At 43.5% G+C, this 19,681-nt stretch overlaps 1 protein-coding gene across 1 annotated transcript in view; it reads right to left on the bottom strand.

The window, feature by feature from the left end:
• plxna2 (plexin A2) overlaps positions 1 to 19,681 on the bottom strand; it is a 344,169-nt gene that overhangs the window by 115,635 nt on the left and 208,853 nt on the right. The window contains exons 6-8 of the mRNA XM_063016157.1: positions 14,642 to 14,765; positions 9,820 to 9,973; positions 4,069 to 4,165 (exon numbers count right to left, since the gene is read on the bottom strand). Coding sequence (XP_062872227.1) covers positions 4,069 to 4,165; positions 9,820 to 9,973; positions 14,642 to 14,765 — 375 coding nt within the window. The remainder of the gene's footprint in view (positions 1 to 4,068; positions 4,166 to 9,819; positions 9,974 to 14,641; positions 14,766 to 19,681) is intronic.

Raw genomic sequence — 19,681 nt, forward strand, 5'->3', positions numbered from 1 at the left:
AATGAGTATGTGTGTGTGTGCCCTGCGATGGACTGGCGCCCCATCCGGCGTGTTACTGTGTGCCTTGCGCCCATTGAAAAGCTCAGTAATTCGAAGGGGTGTCTACATATTTTGGAATGCCCACAGTGTATGACAGAGAGGTTATATAAACTGCAATGCCATGCCACCCAGAATTGGTTTTCTCCACACTCCCAATACTTTCCCTCAGGCATGGGCACAGGGACTATATGGCATGGGCACAGAGTGGCGGAGAGATATGTAGGAATTTGTGTGTGTGTGTGTGTGTGTGTGTGTGTCTGCCCTGTGATGGACTGGCACCCAAGCCAGTGTGTGCATTGCGCCCATTGAAAAGCTGTGATAGACTCCAGAACCCCCGCGAGCCTCCCCCCACGACCCTGGTTGGATAAGCGGTTAAGAAAGTGAGTGAGTTTTTGCTGAATTGCCCTATAGGTGAATGGGTGTGTGTGTACGTGTGTCTGCCCTGCGATGGACTGGCGCCCTGTCCAGGGTGTTACTGTGTGCCTTGCACCCATTGAAAAGCTGGGATAGGCTCCAGCACCCCCACGACCCTCCCCCCGCGAGCCTGATTGGATAAGCGGTTAAGAAAGTGAGTGAGTTTTTGCAATGGGCATGACTAAAACACCTTAACTCAGTAATTCGAAGGGGTGTCTACATATTTTGGAATGCCCACAGTGTATGACAGAGAGGTTATATAAACTGCAATGTCATGCCACCCAGAATCGGTTTTCTCCACACTCCCAATACTTTCCCTCAGGCATGGGCACAGAGTGGCAGAGAGATACGCAGGAATTTGTGTGTGTGTGTGTTTGGGGGATTATAGACAGGATTTTATAGAGGAAGTTAGTATAATTAGTTCCAGATGTGCTGAAATGCTTGTAGGACATGGTACTGTGAATAAAAGTAGCATAAGAGTCGATGCAGATAATCAAGGGCAGCAAGGCGAAAAATGAAAGACACAGAGGGGAGAAGCAGCGTTAAAACCTCGTCCAATCATCTCCTGCGTCATTCTGAAAAGCTTCCAGCCGATCAGACTTTTGGATCTCCAGTTTGTAGGAGCGTCTGATTACCGCAGACTAAACCAGATACCGGAATCACTACGATTCGACGTAGAGCAAGTGGAGCGAGGAGTTCAGACATTTCGGCTCCTGCGCTTGAGAAACGCACGGCTCTTATAATAATGAGGGTATTGATGTAACAGAAGAGGTATGTGCAATGTGCAGGTTAGACTGTTTTCATTGCAATCTACTACGCTCTCAATCGATAAGTCCTTGGCTGGTCTACCACCATCATGTAAAACTAGATTTAACGATGATGATCATACACTCACCGAGCACTTTATTAGGTACACCTATCTGGTATGTGCGTTCATTATTTTAAAAGATACAACTGTTGTTGCTCAATAAGAGACCCTATAGGATGCCACACTAACCTAACTCTCCACCCACTGACCAGGTGATGTTTGGGTGGTGAACATTTCGCACCACTGTTAATTACAGTGTGTGTAGTGCTGGTATTAGTGTATTAGGTGCAGCATTGTTGGTATATGTATATACAGTGTATCACAAAAGTGAGTACACCCCTCACATTTCTGCAATTATTTCATTATATCTTTTCATGGGACAACACTATAGACATGAAACTTGGATATAATTTAGAGTAGTCAGTGTACAGCTTGTATAGCAGTGTAGATTTACTGTCTTCTGAAAATAACTCAACACACAGCCATTAATGTCTAAATAGCTGGCAACATAAGTGAGTACACCCCACAGTGAACATGTCCAAATTGTGCCCAAATGTGTCGTTGTCCCTCCCTGGTGTCATGTGTCAAGGTCCCAGGTGTAAATGGGGAGCAGGGCTGTTAAATTTGGTGTTTTGGGTACAATTCTCTCATACTGGCCACTGGATATTCAACATGGCACCTCATGGCAAAGAACTCTCTGAGGATGTGAGAAATAGAATTGTTGCTCTCCACAAAGATGGCCTGGGCGATAAGAAGATTGCTAACACCCAGAAACTGAGCTACAGCATGGTGGCCAAGGTCATACAGCGGTTTTCCAGGACAGGTTCCACTCGGAACAGGCTTCGCCAGGGTCGACCAAAGAAGTCGAGTCCACGTGTTCGGCGTCATATCCAGAGGTTGGCTTTAAAAAATAGACACATGAGTGCTGCCAGCATTGCTGCAGAGGTTGAAGATGTGGGAGGTCAGCCTGTCAGTGCTCAGACCATACGCCGCACACTGCATCAACTCGGTCTGCATGGTCGTCATCCCAGAAGGAAGCTGACGCACAAGAAAGCCCGCAAACAGTTTGCTGAAGACAAGCAGTCCAAGAACATGGATTACTGGAATGCCCTGTGGTCTGACGAGACCAAGATAAACTTTTTTGGCTCAGATAATGTCCAGCATGTGTGGCGGCGCCCTGGTGAGAAGTACCAAGACAACTGTATCTTGCCTACAGTCAAGCATGGTGGTGGTAGCATCATGGTCTTGGGCTGCATGAGTGTTGCTGGCACTGGGGAGCTGCAGTTCATTGAGGGAAACATGAATTCCAACATGTACTGTGACATTCTGAAACAGAGCATGATCCCCTCCCTTCGAAAACTGATGGACTAAACCCAATTGAGCACCTGTGGCGCATCCTCAAGTGGAAGGTGGAGGAGTTCAAGGTGTCTAACATCCACCAGCTCCGTGATGTCATCATGGAGGAGTGGAAGAGGATTCCAGTAGCGACCTGTGCAGCTCTGGTGAATTCCTTGCCCAGGAGGGTTAAGGCAGTGCTGGATAATAATGGTGGTCACACAAAATATTGACACTTTGGGCACAATTTGGACATGTTCACTGTGGGGTGTACTCACTTATGTTGCCAGCCATTTAGACATTAATGGCTGTGTGTTGAGTTATTTTCAGAAGACAGTAAATCTACACTGCTATACAAGCTGTACACTGACTACTCTAAGTTATATCCAAGTTTCATTTCTATAGTGTTGTCCCATGAAAAGATATAATAAAATATTTGCAGAAATGTGAGGGGTGTACTCACTTTTGTGATACACTGTATATATATATACTCTATATAGTTTATGCATTTTCTCCCCTTTTTCTCCCTTTTTAGCGCGTCCATTTGCCCGATTGCGTCATGCTTCCTCTCCACCAATGCCGATCTCCGCTCTGATTGAGGAGAACGAAGCTAACCCACGCCCCCTCCGACACGTGGGCAGCATGCCGTATGCATCTTATGACCTACACTTTGACGAGCGCAGTGCAGCTCAGCGTTGTGTACAAAGACACACAGCCTGAGAGCACTCTTTTCTCATCTCAGCCAGCAGAGGTCGTAATTGCAGCAGTCATGAGAGAGAGAGACCCCATCCGGCTTAGTTCCGCCCATATCTGAACAACGGGCCAAACCTGCCTGCCGGCTGGGCTGAGCAGCCACACAAACAACGATTGGCCTGTTGTTCAGATAGGGGTGGGATATTAGAAAAGCTGAATAGGGACTCTATCATAACTAATGCAATTACGACCTCTGCTGGCTGATTGATGGCGCCTGTACATAGACGGGAAAAGAGTGCTGTCAGGGTGTGTCTCTCCGTACACAGGGCTGATCCGCATTGCACTCGTCAAAGCGTAGGTGACAAGATGCATACGGCATTCTGCCGAGGAGGGTATATTCGCCTGACATACGCTCCCTTCTTATTCGCCCATACTCCAGTGGACTCGTGCATTCGCCTGGAGAGTCACGCACTGATCTCCCTGTTTTTCTACTTCTGTACAGGCATCTCAGGCTACTAACCAGGGTCCTTATACAGCATCGAAGACTCCATCCTCTTTTTAATCCGGTCTTTTCCTACTTGTGGCCAATTTTGTCTGGAGGCACGTGCTATTCCTGCTCGAGGTAGGGCCACAGAACTCTTGACTAAAAATTATTTAAATATGCAATGCAGACAAGTATAAATATACCATAATATAATTTCTATCACATCTGAATGTGTCATTCAAACCTCTGAGATTCGGAAGCTATGTACGTCATTATTGTGACCCATTATACTTACAGCTGGTGTACGCTGCAGTTGTAGAATTTAACCTCCGTGCTGATTAGCATTTGACCCGTCTCCTTCGAGTTTAGCCTGAGCTCCACTCCAGACCAGTCTAGAGGAAAAAGGGAAGAGAGAAGGAGGTGAATACAGGATTTTGACAGACATGCTTTAAGAAATCATCACAGCTTATCAGACCACCACATAATACTTGGATTTTCAGCGCGAACCGTGACGTCATCGGTGGGCGTGTCAGAGTGTAGAGCTTTGGGTGCTTTCATATAAGAAGCTGTAAAACCACTGTGCTGTTGTCTAGTATGGAGCTTGATGCTGCACTTCCATCTTTTTTAATCAAGTTTACCTGATTGAACTCTGATGTTTTCAAAGCGCCTCTAATGAGATGAACTGTGTGATATGACATGCTAAAGTGACCCAAAAAGTACGAAAAACGCTTAACGTGAAAAATAAAGCGTAACGTGGCTTGTTGTTTTAAAACAATGACCAATGAATTTGGGCAGTACAGAGCACTTATAACCAGTTATAACAGAGAGAAATTGAGTGTTTCTACGTCGTACTTTTAGTACATTCAGCCACGTTACGCTTTTTAATGTTTCTGAACCCCGAGCTGCATAACCACCACACGTGAAGTAAATACAGTTAAACATAGACATACACTGATCAGCCATAACATTAAAACCACCTCCTTGTTTCTACACTCACTGTCCATTTTATTAGCTCCACTTACCACATAGAAGCACTTTGAAGTTCTACAATTACTGACTGTAGTCCATCTGTTTCTCTACATACTTTTTTAGCCTGCTTTCACCCTGTTCTTCAATGGTCAGGACTCTCCCAGGACCACCACAGAGTAGGTATTATTTAGGTGGTGAGTCATTCTCAGCACTGCAGTGACAATGACATGGTGGTGGTGAGTTAGTGTGTGTTGTGCTGGTATGAGTGTCCACTCACGACACTCCTACCTAGTTGGTCGACCTTGTAGATGTACCGTCAGAGACGATCGCTCATCTATTGCTGCTGTTTGAGTCGGTCATCTTCTAGACCTTCATCAGTGTTCACAGGACGCTGCCCACGGGGCACTGTTTTTGGTTGGTGAACTATTATTAGTCCAGCAGTGACAGTGAGGTGTTTAAATACTCCATCAGCGCTGCTGTGTCTGATCCACTCATACCAGCACAACACACACTAACACACCACCATCATGTCAGTGTCAATGCAGTGCTGAGAATGATCCACCACCCAAATAATACCTGCTCTGTGGTGGTCCTGGGAGAGTCCTGACCATTGAAGAACAACATGAAAGGGGGCTAACAAAGCATGTAGAGAAACAGATGGACTACAGTCAGTAACTGTAAAACTACAAAGTGCTTTTATATGGTAAGTAAAGACGATAAAATGTAATAAATAAAGCTCTATGGAAAGTTCTGGAGAGCATACTTCATCTGTTATTCGCCTTTAATGGTCCAAATCCCATTACAAGCCATTTAACTCATTAACACTGAAAGGGCTAAAGCTATTTTGAAGCCAATGGGCAGCCGTACCTTTTCTAAGCATTATAAAATACCTAAATTGTTAATAAATTTGTCTACTTTTTCCCAGACAATATTTTGTTACAGTATCACTGTTACTTTTTTTCCTGCTGTTGTCTTTAGCTCAGTCCATACCAGAATATTTGTGAACTGATCCAGTGTTGCAAAGTGTTTGCAGTGTTACTGCTTACACAAGCTGTTGCCCGTGGGCTGCAGCGATGAGCAAAAAACGCCAGGAAAGCTGCCGCCATCAAGATGGAACGCTTCCAGCTCGTTCTCATTTGGCAAGGTGTTGGAAATGCTTAAAAACGTTCAATAAGCAGCCAGCATCCTCACACTCGAGCGAACGGATGGGCACAGATTCGACCGGCATGGCGCGTATGAGTCAACCGTGACCTCGAGCTTTCATTCACACCTGCTCTCCGTGCTTCTTTTTTTTTGCATTTTGGGAATAAACAAACACATGGTGTGCTAGCGTACGAGACAAAATAAACAGCAGTTCACATATTGTAATTCGCATGCATGTTTGCTTGAAAAATAGATGAGAACGGCTAGTAGCGGTCACGCCTAGTGCGGCTGGAGGTTCAATATTTGTGCTCTTCAAGCTGCTAATTCCGCACACGATCGATGTTCCTGGACGACGGTTAATAATCTATACTGCCCGATGCGGCTGAGGGAAATATGAGGTTTAGATGACATTTACCTGAAGGCACACACTGATTGGTTCGTGATCCCTGCGGGGAGAGGAGGATTGTGGGTAAACAGAGCTGTCATTCACGCAGAGAGCATGTGGGATTACTCGGTTGATGGCTGCATCGGACGTCTGTCATGACCGCCTACCGTTGATCGTGGGGTAATATAGCGGGGAGCGTGACTAATTAGCGAGCTCGTGCTTATTTGAGGAGCGTAGAGCTTTCATTTACAGGTATGAATGCCATGGTCGAGCTGTCAGCTAAACGTCCAGCCGTGCCACACGGGAGTCATTGTTCTAAGTGTCATGTCATGGCATGTCATGTCATGACAGTTGTGTAAAGTTAATAGTACAGAAAAGTTTGTGAATCCTTTAAAATTACCTGGTTAATTAAAGGTGTAAAGGTGCCATATTCTATAAAATACACAGAATATCTGATTGGTGGTACCTTAAAATTCAACGTCAATTGGTGCTGTGACTGGTGTCGAGTATTTTTCCCATTTGGATGTATGGGAAACCTGTTAATGCGTTCCTTGGTCCCATGGAAATGCATATATTTTATGCTAATGTCAAATAATGGGGTTGTTTTTGACACTTAAACACTGTAGAAGCACTTTGTAGTTCTACAATTACTGACTGTAGTCCGTCTGTTTCTCTGCATGCTTTGTTAGCCAGGACTCTCCCAGGACCACTACAGAGTAGGTATTATTTAGGTGGTGGATGATTCTCAGCACTGCAGTGACACTGACATGGTGGTGGTGTGTTAGTGTGTGTTGTGCTGGTATGAGTGGATCAGTTTTTAAACACCTCACTGTCACTGCTGGACTGAGAATAGTCCAACAACCAAAAATATCCAGCCAACAGCGCCCCATGGGCAGCGTCCTGTGACCACTAATGAAGATCTCAAAGATGACCAACTCAAACAGCAGCAAAAGATGAGCGATCGTCTCTGACTTTACATCTACAAGGTGGACCAACTAGGTAGGACTGTCTAATAGGGTGGACAGTGAGTGGACGCGGTATTTAAAAACTCCAGCAGCGCTGCTGTGTCTGATCCACTCATACCAGCACAACACACACTAATACACCACCACCATGTCAGTGTCACTGCAGTGCTGAGAATGATCCACCTGCTCCATGGTGGCCCTGTGGGGGTCCTGACCATTAAAGAACAGGGTGAAAGCAGGTTAAAAAGTATGTAGAGAAACAGATGGACTACAGTCAGTAATTGTAGAACTACAAAGTGCTCCTATATGGTGGAGCTGATAAAATAGACAGTGAGTGTAGAAACAAGAAGGTGGTTTTAATGTTATGGCTGACTGGTGTCTTTTAAAAGAAATAGAGAAACCTGAACTTAAGATAATGTTTTAGTAAAATTAGAGGAAAGGAAAAGGGTACTGAAGTCTAACACTGATTTCATCATAATGGCCAGCCCTAATGATGGCTGGAAAATAAAAGTTTGGAAATGGTCGGCTGCTTTCGGTTCTAAATAGCCTGCAATTTGTCTCTGAAAGCAAATCAGCCATAGCTTTCTCATAAAATGAAGAAAAAAGTTATAATACATAAAAGTTATAAAACATAATACATTGGTCGTTACTGATCCCACATAAGACACTGCGTTCACATTCCCAGCTCTAGCTGTGGAACCCTGGAGTTGAGAGTGTGCAGAGAAATGGCACAAACATCACCTGTAATAGGTACGAGTGTGGCAGAGAGCATGGCTCCAGCCCCGGGACTGACCTGAGGTCAGAGTAAGCTCATTAGAGCCTGGCTGTGGGATCGATGGGCGTGAGAGCGTCAGGCCCTGCTGAATGAAGCGCTCATTAGAAGGCTGCAGAGCACGCGCTTTAGATGCTCTATTAATAGAACATCTATAAGAGAGCTTAGCAAAAGCCACGCCTCCGAGGGCAGTGGGGAGAGGAAAAGGCAAATAAACAGAGCAAAGAAATAACTTGAGGGATGAGGGAGAGGACGGAGGGCATAGGAAGCTGGTGTGGAGGGAGAAATAATCAAGATAGTGCAGAAATCCATCAGAAGAAGAACCCCACTGACCAGTATCAAGTATACTAGAAAGCTGTTTGATATTGGAAGCAATTGGGCCGAGTTCAATACTAGAGTATATATATAAAAAGGAAAAGGAAAAGGGCCACCTGCATCATGAAGGACCCCACTCACCCAGCACACTCACTTTTTGTCCCGCTCCCCTCAGGCAGGAGGCTGCGGAGCATTAAGTGTAGAACAACAAGACTGAGAAACAGCTTCATTCCCGAAGCTGTAAGACTCTCAAACTCCACCTCGCCAAACACTCTGCACTGACACTTTCAGAGTACACTTGGACACCTTACATTTACGCACAATAAGACACTGTCTTTGCACCTTGCACTTGGTCATTTTATTATGCTGCTACTCAGTTCTACTACCCATGCTTATAAGTTAAATGCACTCTTATTGTTCATGTTGCTGCTACATTTCTACATTTCTACATTTTTACATTTCTACATTTTTACATTTCTACATTTTTACATTGCTACATTTACTTCTACTTTTTATATTTGTAAATATTTTTCATACTATGATTATTCTTTTGTATTGTATATATTAGATATTTTATTGGGTGTAACTGGGACCTTGGGTCATAATTTCGTTCCACCTCATGTACCACATGTGATGTGAATGACAATAAACCCTCCTTGATTCCTTGATATACTAATCAGCCATAACATTAAAACCACCTCTTTGTTTCTACACTCAGCGTAGAATTTTATCAGCTCCACTTACCACATAGAAGCACTTTGTAGTTCTACAATTACTGACTGTAGTCCATCTGTTTCTCTGCATGCTTTGTTAGCCCCCTTTCATGCTGTTCTTCAATGGTCAGGACTCTCCCAGGACCACTACAGAGCAGGTATTATTTGGGTGGTGGATCATTCTCATTCTCAGCACTGCAGTGACACTGACATGGTGGTGGTGTGTTAGTGTGTGTTGTGCTGGTATGAGTGGATCAGACACAGCAGTGCTGCTGGAGTTTTTACACAGCTCACAGTCACTGCTGGACTGAGAATATTTCACCAACCAAAAAAAATATCCAGCCAACAGCGCCCTGTGGGCAACGTCCTGTGACCACTGATGAAGATCTCAAAGATGAACAACTCAAACAGCAGCAATAGATGAGCGATCGTCTCTGACTTTACATCTACAAGGTGGACCAACTAGTGAGTAGTGAGTGGACACGGTATTTAAACTCCAGCAGCGTTGCTGTCTGATCCACTCATACCAGCACGACACACACTATCACACCACCACCATGTCAGTGTCACTGCAGTGCTGAGAATGATCCACCATCTAAATGGGTGCTCTGTGGTGGCCCTGACCATTGAAGAATAGCATGAAAGGGGGCTAACAAAGCATGCAGAGAAACAGATGGACTACAGTCAGTAATTGTAGAACTAAAAAGTATTTAGTAAACCCACAAAACACTTGGTCATCTTGTCAAATGAAATAATAATAAATACAAAAAATAATAATAAATACCTTGATCAGTAGGAATAATAGGGACGTCTTTAGCAGCAGGGGAGATGCACAAGATCTGATTACCGTCCACAGTCCCCTCTACTTCAGTCAAGTTTCCAAAGGAACAAGTGATTCCAGCGGAGAGATCTGGAACATCACTCACCTTCACCAGGAGCTGAAAAATTACATAAGAAGATAAAATGAGAGTTAAAAAAGATCATCAGGTGCACAGCAGATGGTTTGGCCATGAGGCAGCGTTCAAACTGTCAGCACACGTTTAGTCTTAAATGCAGGTGAGACTGCATTATAAAAGCAGCTAGAACAGCTGGATTCTCTTTTTCTTTCCTAAAAAAAGTATAGAAATGGACATCTGACAAATTCAATCAGCTTCTTGAACTTCTCTGGCAGTTTAGAATGATTCACACACACACACACACACACACACACACACACAAATACACAAGTACTTTGAAGTTATTCTCCGGGGAGCAGTCACACAGATGCCGGAGCGCACTATAAATAAACATTTCCTGTTCGACAGTGTGTGTGTGTGTCGTGTCAGTGTGTGCCTGCTGGAGGAGCGCGGATAACGGCTATGCTGACATTTGTAAAGATCGCCGTGGCGACTTCGCATTTTACCTAATTGTTTGAAGTTTTCCATGTCCTGGATGTCTAACAGCTCATGACGAGGACCTGGGTCATATACTTAGAGCTCTAACGTCTTAGCAACAGGGTCTGATTAACCGTTCTACCTGTCACGAACACTTTCCGTGCCCTTTTCATCCAGGCTGCAGAAAAGTGTCTATGAAGCAAATTATTTCGAAACCGTAGGCACGGTGCTGTCAGGTAAACGAAAACAAAGGTCAGAAAGACACTAATTAATGATTTTGCTGTTTATGCTAGACCTGCTTGACTGTTTTCATACTGTAACGGGGTGTCGGTGGAATGGGGTTCAGCAGCTCACCCGCGTTAGGAGTCGTGTCCCTCTGCGCTGCATAGTTTGGCCGGCAGATGGGGCATGGAGGCATAGTATGTGATCTGTCAATCTCTCTTGAATGAAAGTCACTTGCACCATATGCATGTTAATTCGCTCCAGATGGAAGGCTTACTATACACGTGGGTGAGCTGCTGAATCCCATTCTGCGGCCACCCCATTACATACTGTTATCATACTGTATCTGGGTGGCTACGAAATGGGGTTCAGCAGCTCACCCATGTTAGGAGTCGTGTCCCTCTGCGCTGCCTAGTTTGGCTGGCAGATGGGGCATGGAGGCATTGTGTGATCTGTCAATCATTCTTAATTTGCACATGAGCCTCATAAAGGTTCATTCCTATATGGTTCCTAAAGGTTTTCTATATATCATGGCTCCTCTCTTGACTGATAATCAGGTTCATCTGTTAAGTATTGTTCTACTTTGATTACATATCAAGTTCTATTTCCTGTCTAGCAGATGTGTGAGGATTGCTTTTCGTTCTCTCTCAAGAAAGGTACATCGAGCCCCATTATAAACAAAGCTGGTGAAGAACAAAGAGAGGAGTCGTGATATATACGAAACGTTCCACCTGGAAGGAATTAATCTTTATGAGGCTCATGTGACTGCAAATTAAGAGGGTTCGACAGATCCCACACTGCACCTCCATGCCCCATCTGCCAGCAAAACTTTGCAGCGCAGAAGACACGACTTCTATCATGGGTGAGCTGCTAAACCCCATTCTGCAGCCACCCCATTACAAACTGTTATCATACTGTATCTGGATGGCTACAAAATGGGATTCAGCAGCTCACCCGCATTAGGAGTAATGTCCCTCTGTGCTGCCTAGTTTGGCCCGCAAATGAAGCACAAAGGCACGTGCCTCTGTGTGTGATCTGTCGATCCCTCTTGACTATAATCAGTCAAACAGGTTCTATTTCCTTTCTAGCAGATGTGTGAGGATTGCGTTTCGTTCTCTCTCCAGCAAGGTACATCCAGCCCCATTATTAAACAAGCTGGCAAAGAACAAAGAGAGGAGCCGTGATATATAGGAAACCTTCCACCTGGAACGAATTAACCTTTATAAGACTCAGGTGACTGCAAATCAAGGGGGACTGACAAATCACATACGACGCCACCTTGCCCTTTGCTTTGAGGCTAACTGTGTTGCACCTGGTGTCATAATAAAAGGCCAGTGGAGGAACAGTGGTAACCTACAGTAGATACAAGATTAAGGTTTCGAATTCTGGCCCTGCCATGTAGTCACTGTTGGGCCCTTGAGCAAGGTCCTTAACCCTGTCTGCTCCAAGGATGCTGTACAATGGCTGACCCTACAGAGCATCAGAACCAGCATTAACTTCTTCAGCAATTTGAGCTACAGTAGCTCGTCTCTTGGATCGGACCACACGGGCCAGCCTTCGCTACCTACGTGCATCAATGAGCCTTGGCCGTCCATGACCCTGTCGCCGGTTTACCACTGTGCTAGCTTAGTAAGCATAATCGCACTACTGTCTACGTAGTGTATCTAAAGAGTTCTGTGTTTTATTAGAATCCTCTCTACTTAGGCAGCTGCCTAGGTAGGCAGTAGGCAGCAAGGCAGCTTACTAGATTTTTAGACAGAGCCTATAATTGTGCATATGATTTGTTGCAACAGTTTGGGAAAGGTCGAAGCAACCTGTGACATGACAAGGATTTCTTAGTTCTGCACTTGTTACTTTGTTTTGTGCATTGTTACTGTCTGCCTCGTTGTACAGTAGTCGTGTGTGTGTGTGTGTGTGTGTGCGTGTGTGTGAGAGAGAGAGAGAGTAATGCTGCCTAATTGCTAGCAGCATTTTTAATAAAGGTAATTTGATTGTTTTTGCAGCTTTCTGTGCTCCCCCAGTCCCAATGCGGATGGGCTTTGTTGTCATGGTGACAGTTCGCCAGCATCCGAGCAGCAGTGACCCGGTTGGTGGGTTGTACAGAACTGCGCGACAAAACAGCTCATTTAAAGGCAAACATATCATTCACATGACTGTTTAAACCCTAACTGTACTTTTTTACTTCTTTCTTTCTTCATGATTCTGCTTTTGAATGCCTCACAGCCTGAATTTAACGAGTAAATTGCTCGTTTGCGGACAACAAAACAAACCGAAGAGAAAATTTCACTCTACTTTGAAAAGCTCTAAAAAGAAACCTGAGCCAATGACTCTTTTTTATTCTAACTTGCTAAACATCATCCGTTCCTTAAACAAATCCCTCACATCGGCCTACACGCTTGCACTTTTTGCCTTCTCACCCACACAGGCACCTTTCCTCCACGCTGTTCACTCGCTCGGTCCTCCGTCCACCCACACCGCGCATTACCACTCAGCCAGAAGCGAGAAAGCAGCGCATCAACACGTCTCCATGTGGAATGAATTAGAATCTGTGTTTACAGTCGCTAGAGAGAGTCGTAGACTCCACAGTTGCTCTTCTGCATTTTAAACGCTGACTTTTAGAGTCGGTTCTCTGACGTATCCCCTGAATTTTTTCCATTGTTGCGGATGAGCTGCGAATCATGACTGTATGAAGGTGTGTCTGGGTAAATGGCTGTCACCGGATCAGACACTAAACAGAGGTGAGTATCAAACCAGGTCAGCTTTACTGTGTTTAAGCTCAAGCAGGCAGGTCTGAATCACCAGGTCTGTAGTCCAGCATCACCAGGACATCCTATTTATTTATTAGGATTTTAACATCATGTTTTACACACTTTTGTTACATTTATGACAGGACAGGTCATTCATCAGTCCAAGTCTTTAATATCAAACACAGTCATGGACAAGTTTGTATCTCCAATTCACCTCACTTGCATGTCTTTGGACTGGAGGAAACACACACAGACACGGGAGGAACATGCAAACTCCACCCAGAAAAAGAACAGGACCACCTAGGACCACCTGTGAAACCCAGGACCTTCTTGCTGTGAGGCTGTTGCCCGGCATGTGTGAGTAAGTGTAATGCAATGACAAATTACACTGCTAGTCGGTTTCAGACAAACCTAATCCTCCCATGACCCCTCGAACCCCTCAGAGCTAATTATGTCTCTATGTTGTTGTTTGTTGTTGTTGTTGTTGTTATTATTATTATTATTATCATTATTATTATTATTATTATTGGAATGGAAAGTTATTTATTGAAGTACAAAAAAATTAAAATAATAATAATAATAATAATAATTAATAGCAATAATAATAATAACAGTAATAATAATAATAATAATAATAATCACAATAATAATAGTTATAATAATAATAATTAATAGCAATAATCATAATAGTAGTAATAAAATAGTAATAATAATAATAATAATTATTATTATTATTAATAATAATAATAATAATAATAACAAAACAATAAAATATTAATAATAATAATCATACTAATTATAATAATTAATAGCAATAATAATAATAATCATAAAATAGTAAGAATAATAATAACAATAACAACAACAAAACAACAAAAACAAAACAAAACAATAATAATAATAATCCAGTTCCAGGTCCAGTTTCACTAAGAAATTCTGTGTGCAAGACAGGAATACACTGGACATGATGCCTACACCAGCAGACACTGCCAATCATGTCTGTGTAGATACTGGGCCAGACTATAGCTCGACTAGCGTAATAGATTTAAAGTAGTTGCTGCTCTCTCTTCATTATTACAGATGTTTGATTTAAAATAAATAAATAAATACAACTGCATTGTGTACACAAACACGATTGTTATAATTACTGAGTTATCTGCTTGCATTTGCATCTAAAAGTCAGATTGGCAAGACAGAAAGTCTTCTCAGCTAAACTGTACAAATTGTGCCTGAGCAAATGTGCAGGTGCGTTAAAGTCTCTTACCGGTACACCTGGTTCAGAAACCGCGATGCTGTCAGGGTACACAGTGGCCTTCACGCACTGGTTTAGAGTGGCTGCAAAACGGTAGGGCTCATTGGCACGTTCACACTTATCCCTCTGAGAGCACCTGTGAAGCGAGATGAATAATTAATCAATAAACCTCATTACACCAAAGATTCGACAGCACACAGACAAAAAGAGAAGGTAAAAATGGCATCACTGTTTCCTATTGAACTGCTTATCTAATTTTAGTCTCCTGTCCCTGTGTGCTCATGAAGGGATAAAAGGACTAAGTGCTTAAATAAATGTATACTATATGGACAGATGCATGTGGCCAGCCTATCTAATTAGGTGTTTTAGCCACACACAAGTAACAAGTATGCACAATGCAAAGGGCAGATTTGGTGTGGATGAACTCCAGTGACCTGTGTAGAGAATTAGAAGGTAAAAATGTAAAATAATAGACCAGGGTGCTAAAAATAATAATTACCAGTTTGTTGCATCATAAGTAGCATCTATGTGTATGTAATATTGCTATTTAATCTCTATAGTTTATTATTATTACTAAAAATAGACAAAGGTGTTAGCTTTTCATTACATACCTGTAGGTGAAGTATAAATCTGACCCTTAAGTAGTTGTTCTAAGTTTAATGGTGGAAAAAAATGAATAAAAAAAATAAAATAAATAAGACTAATTGTGTTCTGTAAAATGCACCTTGTGTCATAATAAAAGGCCAGTGGAGGAACAGTGGTAACCTACAGTAGAAACGTTCGAATTCGGGCCCTGCCATGCAGCCACTGTTGGGCCCTTGAGCAAGGCCCTTAACCCTGTCTGCTCCAGGGGTGCCGTACAATGGCTGACCCTGTGCTCCGACCCCAGATTCCAAACAAGCTGGGATACGCGGACAAAGCATTTTATTGTACTGTACACGTGTATATGTATATATGGCAAATAAACGCATTATATTCTATTCGTTGTCAGGGTGTCACACAAGTAGTAATCATTGCTACAGAGTTACTTCCCTTCCCAAAAACCTCTCTTTTAGTACAACTGTTTTAATAAAACAATATGAACAATATGGAATCATATCAAGGCTCACATTATGCACAAAGTCCCCCCCCCCCCCCCAAAACTGCTTTATTTTATAGAACAGGATCAAAATATCTGTTGGCAATAGGTTTGGCTATAACCCCAGAACCCCAGGGATGCACACATTGTTTTGGCCATATACGCAGTGTGCTAGTACATTGGTTCTCAATCAGGATGCAGTGAGCCTAGATGGGGGTCCCAATGAGATTTATTTGAGAAGAGTAAAAAAAAATCACACGTGATTGATGGGGCAACCAACAGGCTGTTGGAATATGGAAGATTGTCCATTTTATCAGCTCCACTTACCATATAGAAGCACTTTGTAGTTCTACAATTACTGACTGTAGTCCATCTGTTTCTTTGCATGCTGTGTTAGCCCTCTTTCATGCTGTTCTTGAATGGTCAGGACTCTCCAAGGACAACTACAGGTATTATTTAGGTGGTGGATCATTCTCAGCACTGCAGTGACACTGACATGGTGGTGGTGTGTTAGTGTGTGTTGTGCTGGTATGAGTGGATCAGACACAGCAGTGCTGCTGGAGTTTTTAAACACCTCACTGTCACTGCTGGACTGAGAATAGTCCACCAACCAAAAATATCCAGCCAACAGCGCCCCGTGGGCAGCGTCCTGTGACCACTGATGAAGGTCTAGAAGATGACCAACCTAAACAGTAGCAATAGATGAGCGATCGTCTCTGACTTTAAATCTAGGTAGGAGTGTCTAATAGAGTGGACAGTGAGTGGACACGGTATTTAAAAACTCCAGCAGCGCTGCTGTGTCTGATCCACTCATACCAGCACAACACACACTAACACACCACCACCATGTCATTGTAACTGCAGGGCTGAGAATGATCCACCACCCAAATAATACCTGCTATGTAGTGGTCCTGTGGGGGTCCTGACCATTGCGGAACAGGGAGAAAACAGGCTAAAAAAGTATGTAGAGAAACAGATGGACTACAGTCAGTAACTTCAAAGTGCTTCTGTATGGTAAGTGGAGCTGATAAAATAGACAGTGAGTGTAGAAACAAGGAGGTGGTTTTAATGTTGTGGCCGATCGGTGTATTCCTTCAACATGGATTTCCCATGAGCAAGAAGACATGTGAATAATATGATAACCCATGTCAAGGGGGTCCCAGATTTTTTTTTTAAACAGGGGGGGCTGCTCTAGTACACCTTAGTTTTTGATAAATTCCAATCCTGTTCAACAGCAGCCGCTGTCCTTGGTGCTGAACAAAGCACCGCTTCAACCTCCATCTGCAGTTCCAGCAGTGTGTTTATCAACGTCTATCCTCAAATTACACCCCCAAAAAACAGAATATCAGTTTAAATCTGCAGAAAATATGAGTAAAGATCCTTGTATTCAAGACTTCTACTCGAGGAATAGAAATAAAAAGCATAGAGGCTTTGTTAAGATGAGCACTTCTGGCACTTCTGGTTCCGTTTCAAGCTTTCTGCTACGGAACTACACGTTAAGGTATTTTAAGTGGCTTCTGGAAGGGAGGACGGATGTAGAGTGTGTAAGAATGAACTGGACTGCCAATGTCTGTCCGAAACACAGCCTAATAACCGACAGTGTGCTGCGTTCAATAGCGCTGAGAGAGAATATCACATTAAGTTCTGTTTATTTCACAGTATTACACAAGTATTGCATTTCCAAGCTGCATTGAATCTCTCTTTGTCTTAGCTTATTGGTTTCTCTTTTCTTTCATCTATCCTGTTTTTCTCTCTCTCTCTCTCTCGCTCCCTCTCTCTCTCGAAAACCTTCCTGATGGAGTATGTCAGCGTGCAATTTTCCGCATCTCTTTTACATTCCTAATGCTCGAGGGAAAATGACACTTAATGCGCTTTCAGATGTCCGGGATGGCTGGTGAATTCTTGACTGTCTTTAAGTGTGTGTGTGTGTGGGGGGGGGTGTGCTTCGAATAATCTGCCAAAGCTCAGCATTGATTTTTATTTTTTGGGTGTGGAGAGGGTATGGGGATGCTGCAGTTGCCATGGTGCTGATAGACAGTCATTGTGCGTATGTGTATGTAGTTAGAGATTTTCCTCGGCTTTCTCCCACTAATTGAAGTCTGTGCCCACCCCACCTGTCTGTCTCGGTCCGTCTGCCCGTCCCTGGCATTGTCTGTATTATCGCAGTCAATGGTGTTCTCAAGGCCGTGGGGATTTTTCTTTCCAAGTCTGCATCATTAAGATACACACATGGGTTTATAGCCGTGTGTGTGTGTGTGTCGTGTTTGTTAAGTTGACAAGGAAGGTGATGGCTACAGCAGGCTAACCTTTGGGCTCTACTCCACTGGCTGCTTTTAGTCCTGTGTTTCAGACAGGCAATTACACTGTCCTTTCACACACAGCTCCCTCCACACACGACCATGACAAAAGGAGATAGATGACAGAGAGATTTCCTTTCTTTCCCCCTGTCTACTCCTGTTATGGGACTGAGGGACATTTTCCACCCAGATAGTCAGCAGGACGTGATCACAACATGGAAAGAGTTCCAGAAGTGGCTCTGCTGCTACTGGAGAAAAACACCAAAACCTGAAACCATCTTCAAATTTTTGTGGACAATTTTTTGTCAGACAAATAATGATGGTATGATTCTAGTTTCAGCACCCCCACCCTTTTTTAAGCAAAATGTAACTATAGAGGTGATGCTGGACTAGCTAATGTTTACTTACTATATACACTGATTAGCCACAACATTAAAACCACCTCCTTGTTTCTACACTCACTGTCCATTTTATCAGCTCCACTTACCATATAGAAGCACTTTGTAGTTCTACAATTACTGACTGTAGTCCATCTGTTTCTCTGCTAGCTTTGTTAGCCCCCTTTCACACTGTTCTTCAATGGTCAGGACCCCCACAGAGCAGGTATTATTTGGGTGGTGGATCATTCTCAGCACTGCAGTGACACTGACATGGTGGTGGTGTGTTAGTATGTGTTGTGCTGGTATGAGTGGATAAGACACAAACACTGAGGGAGTTTTTAAACACCTCACTGTTACTGTACTGCTGGACTGAAAATAGTCCACCAACCAAAAATACATCCAGCCAACAGCGTCCTGTGACCACTGATGAAGGTCTAGAAGATGACCAACTCAAACAGCAGCAAATGATGAATGATCGTCTTTGACTTTACATCTACAAGGTGGACCAACTAGGTAGAAGTGTCTAATAGAGTGGACAGTGAGTGGACACGGTATTTAAAAACTCCATCAGCGCTGCTGTGTCTGATCCACTCATACCAGCACAACACACACTAACACACCACCACCATGTCGGTGTAACTGCAGTGCTGAGAATGATCCACCACCTAAATACCGGTGAAAGCAGGGTGAGAAACAGATTGACTACAGTCAGTAATTGTAGAACTACAAAGTGCTTCTATATGGTAAGTGGAGCTGATAAAATGGACAGTGAGTGTAGAAACAAAGCAGTCCAACATGAGGTGGTGGGTGGCAGTTCATCTTGAAGGATACAAGACGTAAAGGTTAGTAGCTGCTGGCGGGAATTGAAAATAAATTAGGAAGGTGGGGGGAAGGGTTTAGAAAAGAAAGAAGATGAGTAGAGAAACAGAGCAGGGTTAAATCCCAGTCCCTTCATTATTAGGGCATGTTTATTTCTGTTAATCGGTTCACGTTTCCCAGTACAGCTATTGAAACCAAATTGCACTGAGCCCATGAAAACCACACATCACTCCTCATCAGATCCATCTCCTCAGCCTCCTCTATCCCAGCTATAAATACACTTTACCGCGACCACACAGACTTCACTTCTTACAGAAGCATGCTGTGCCGTTCACTCGGCTGATCAATATGCAATTGGGAGCTCAATTGGTGTACTGATGGATACAGTCTCAGGGTTGTGCTCCAAACTAAGGTTTGATTAGCGTTCGATAAGCGCAGAGGGGACTAACCGATGTACCGACCTCAGCTTGATGGTTAT

This window comes from Trichomycterus rosablanca, chromosome 19, assembly GCF_030014385.1.
Source record: "Trichomycterus rosablanca isolate fTriRos1 chromosome 19, fTriRos1.hap1, whole genome shotgun sequence".
Lineage (NCBI taxonomy): Eukaryota > Metazoa > Chordata > Actinopteri > Siluriformes > Trichomycteridae > Trichomycterus > Trichomycterus rosablanca.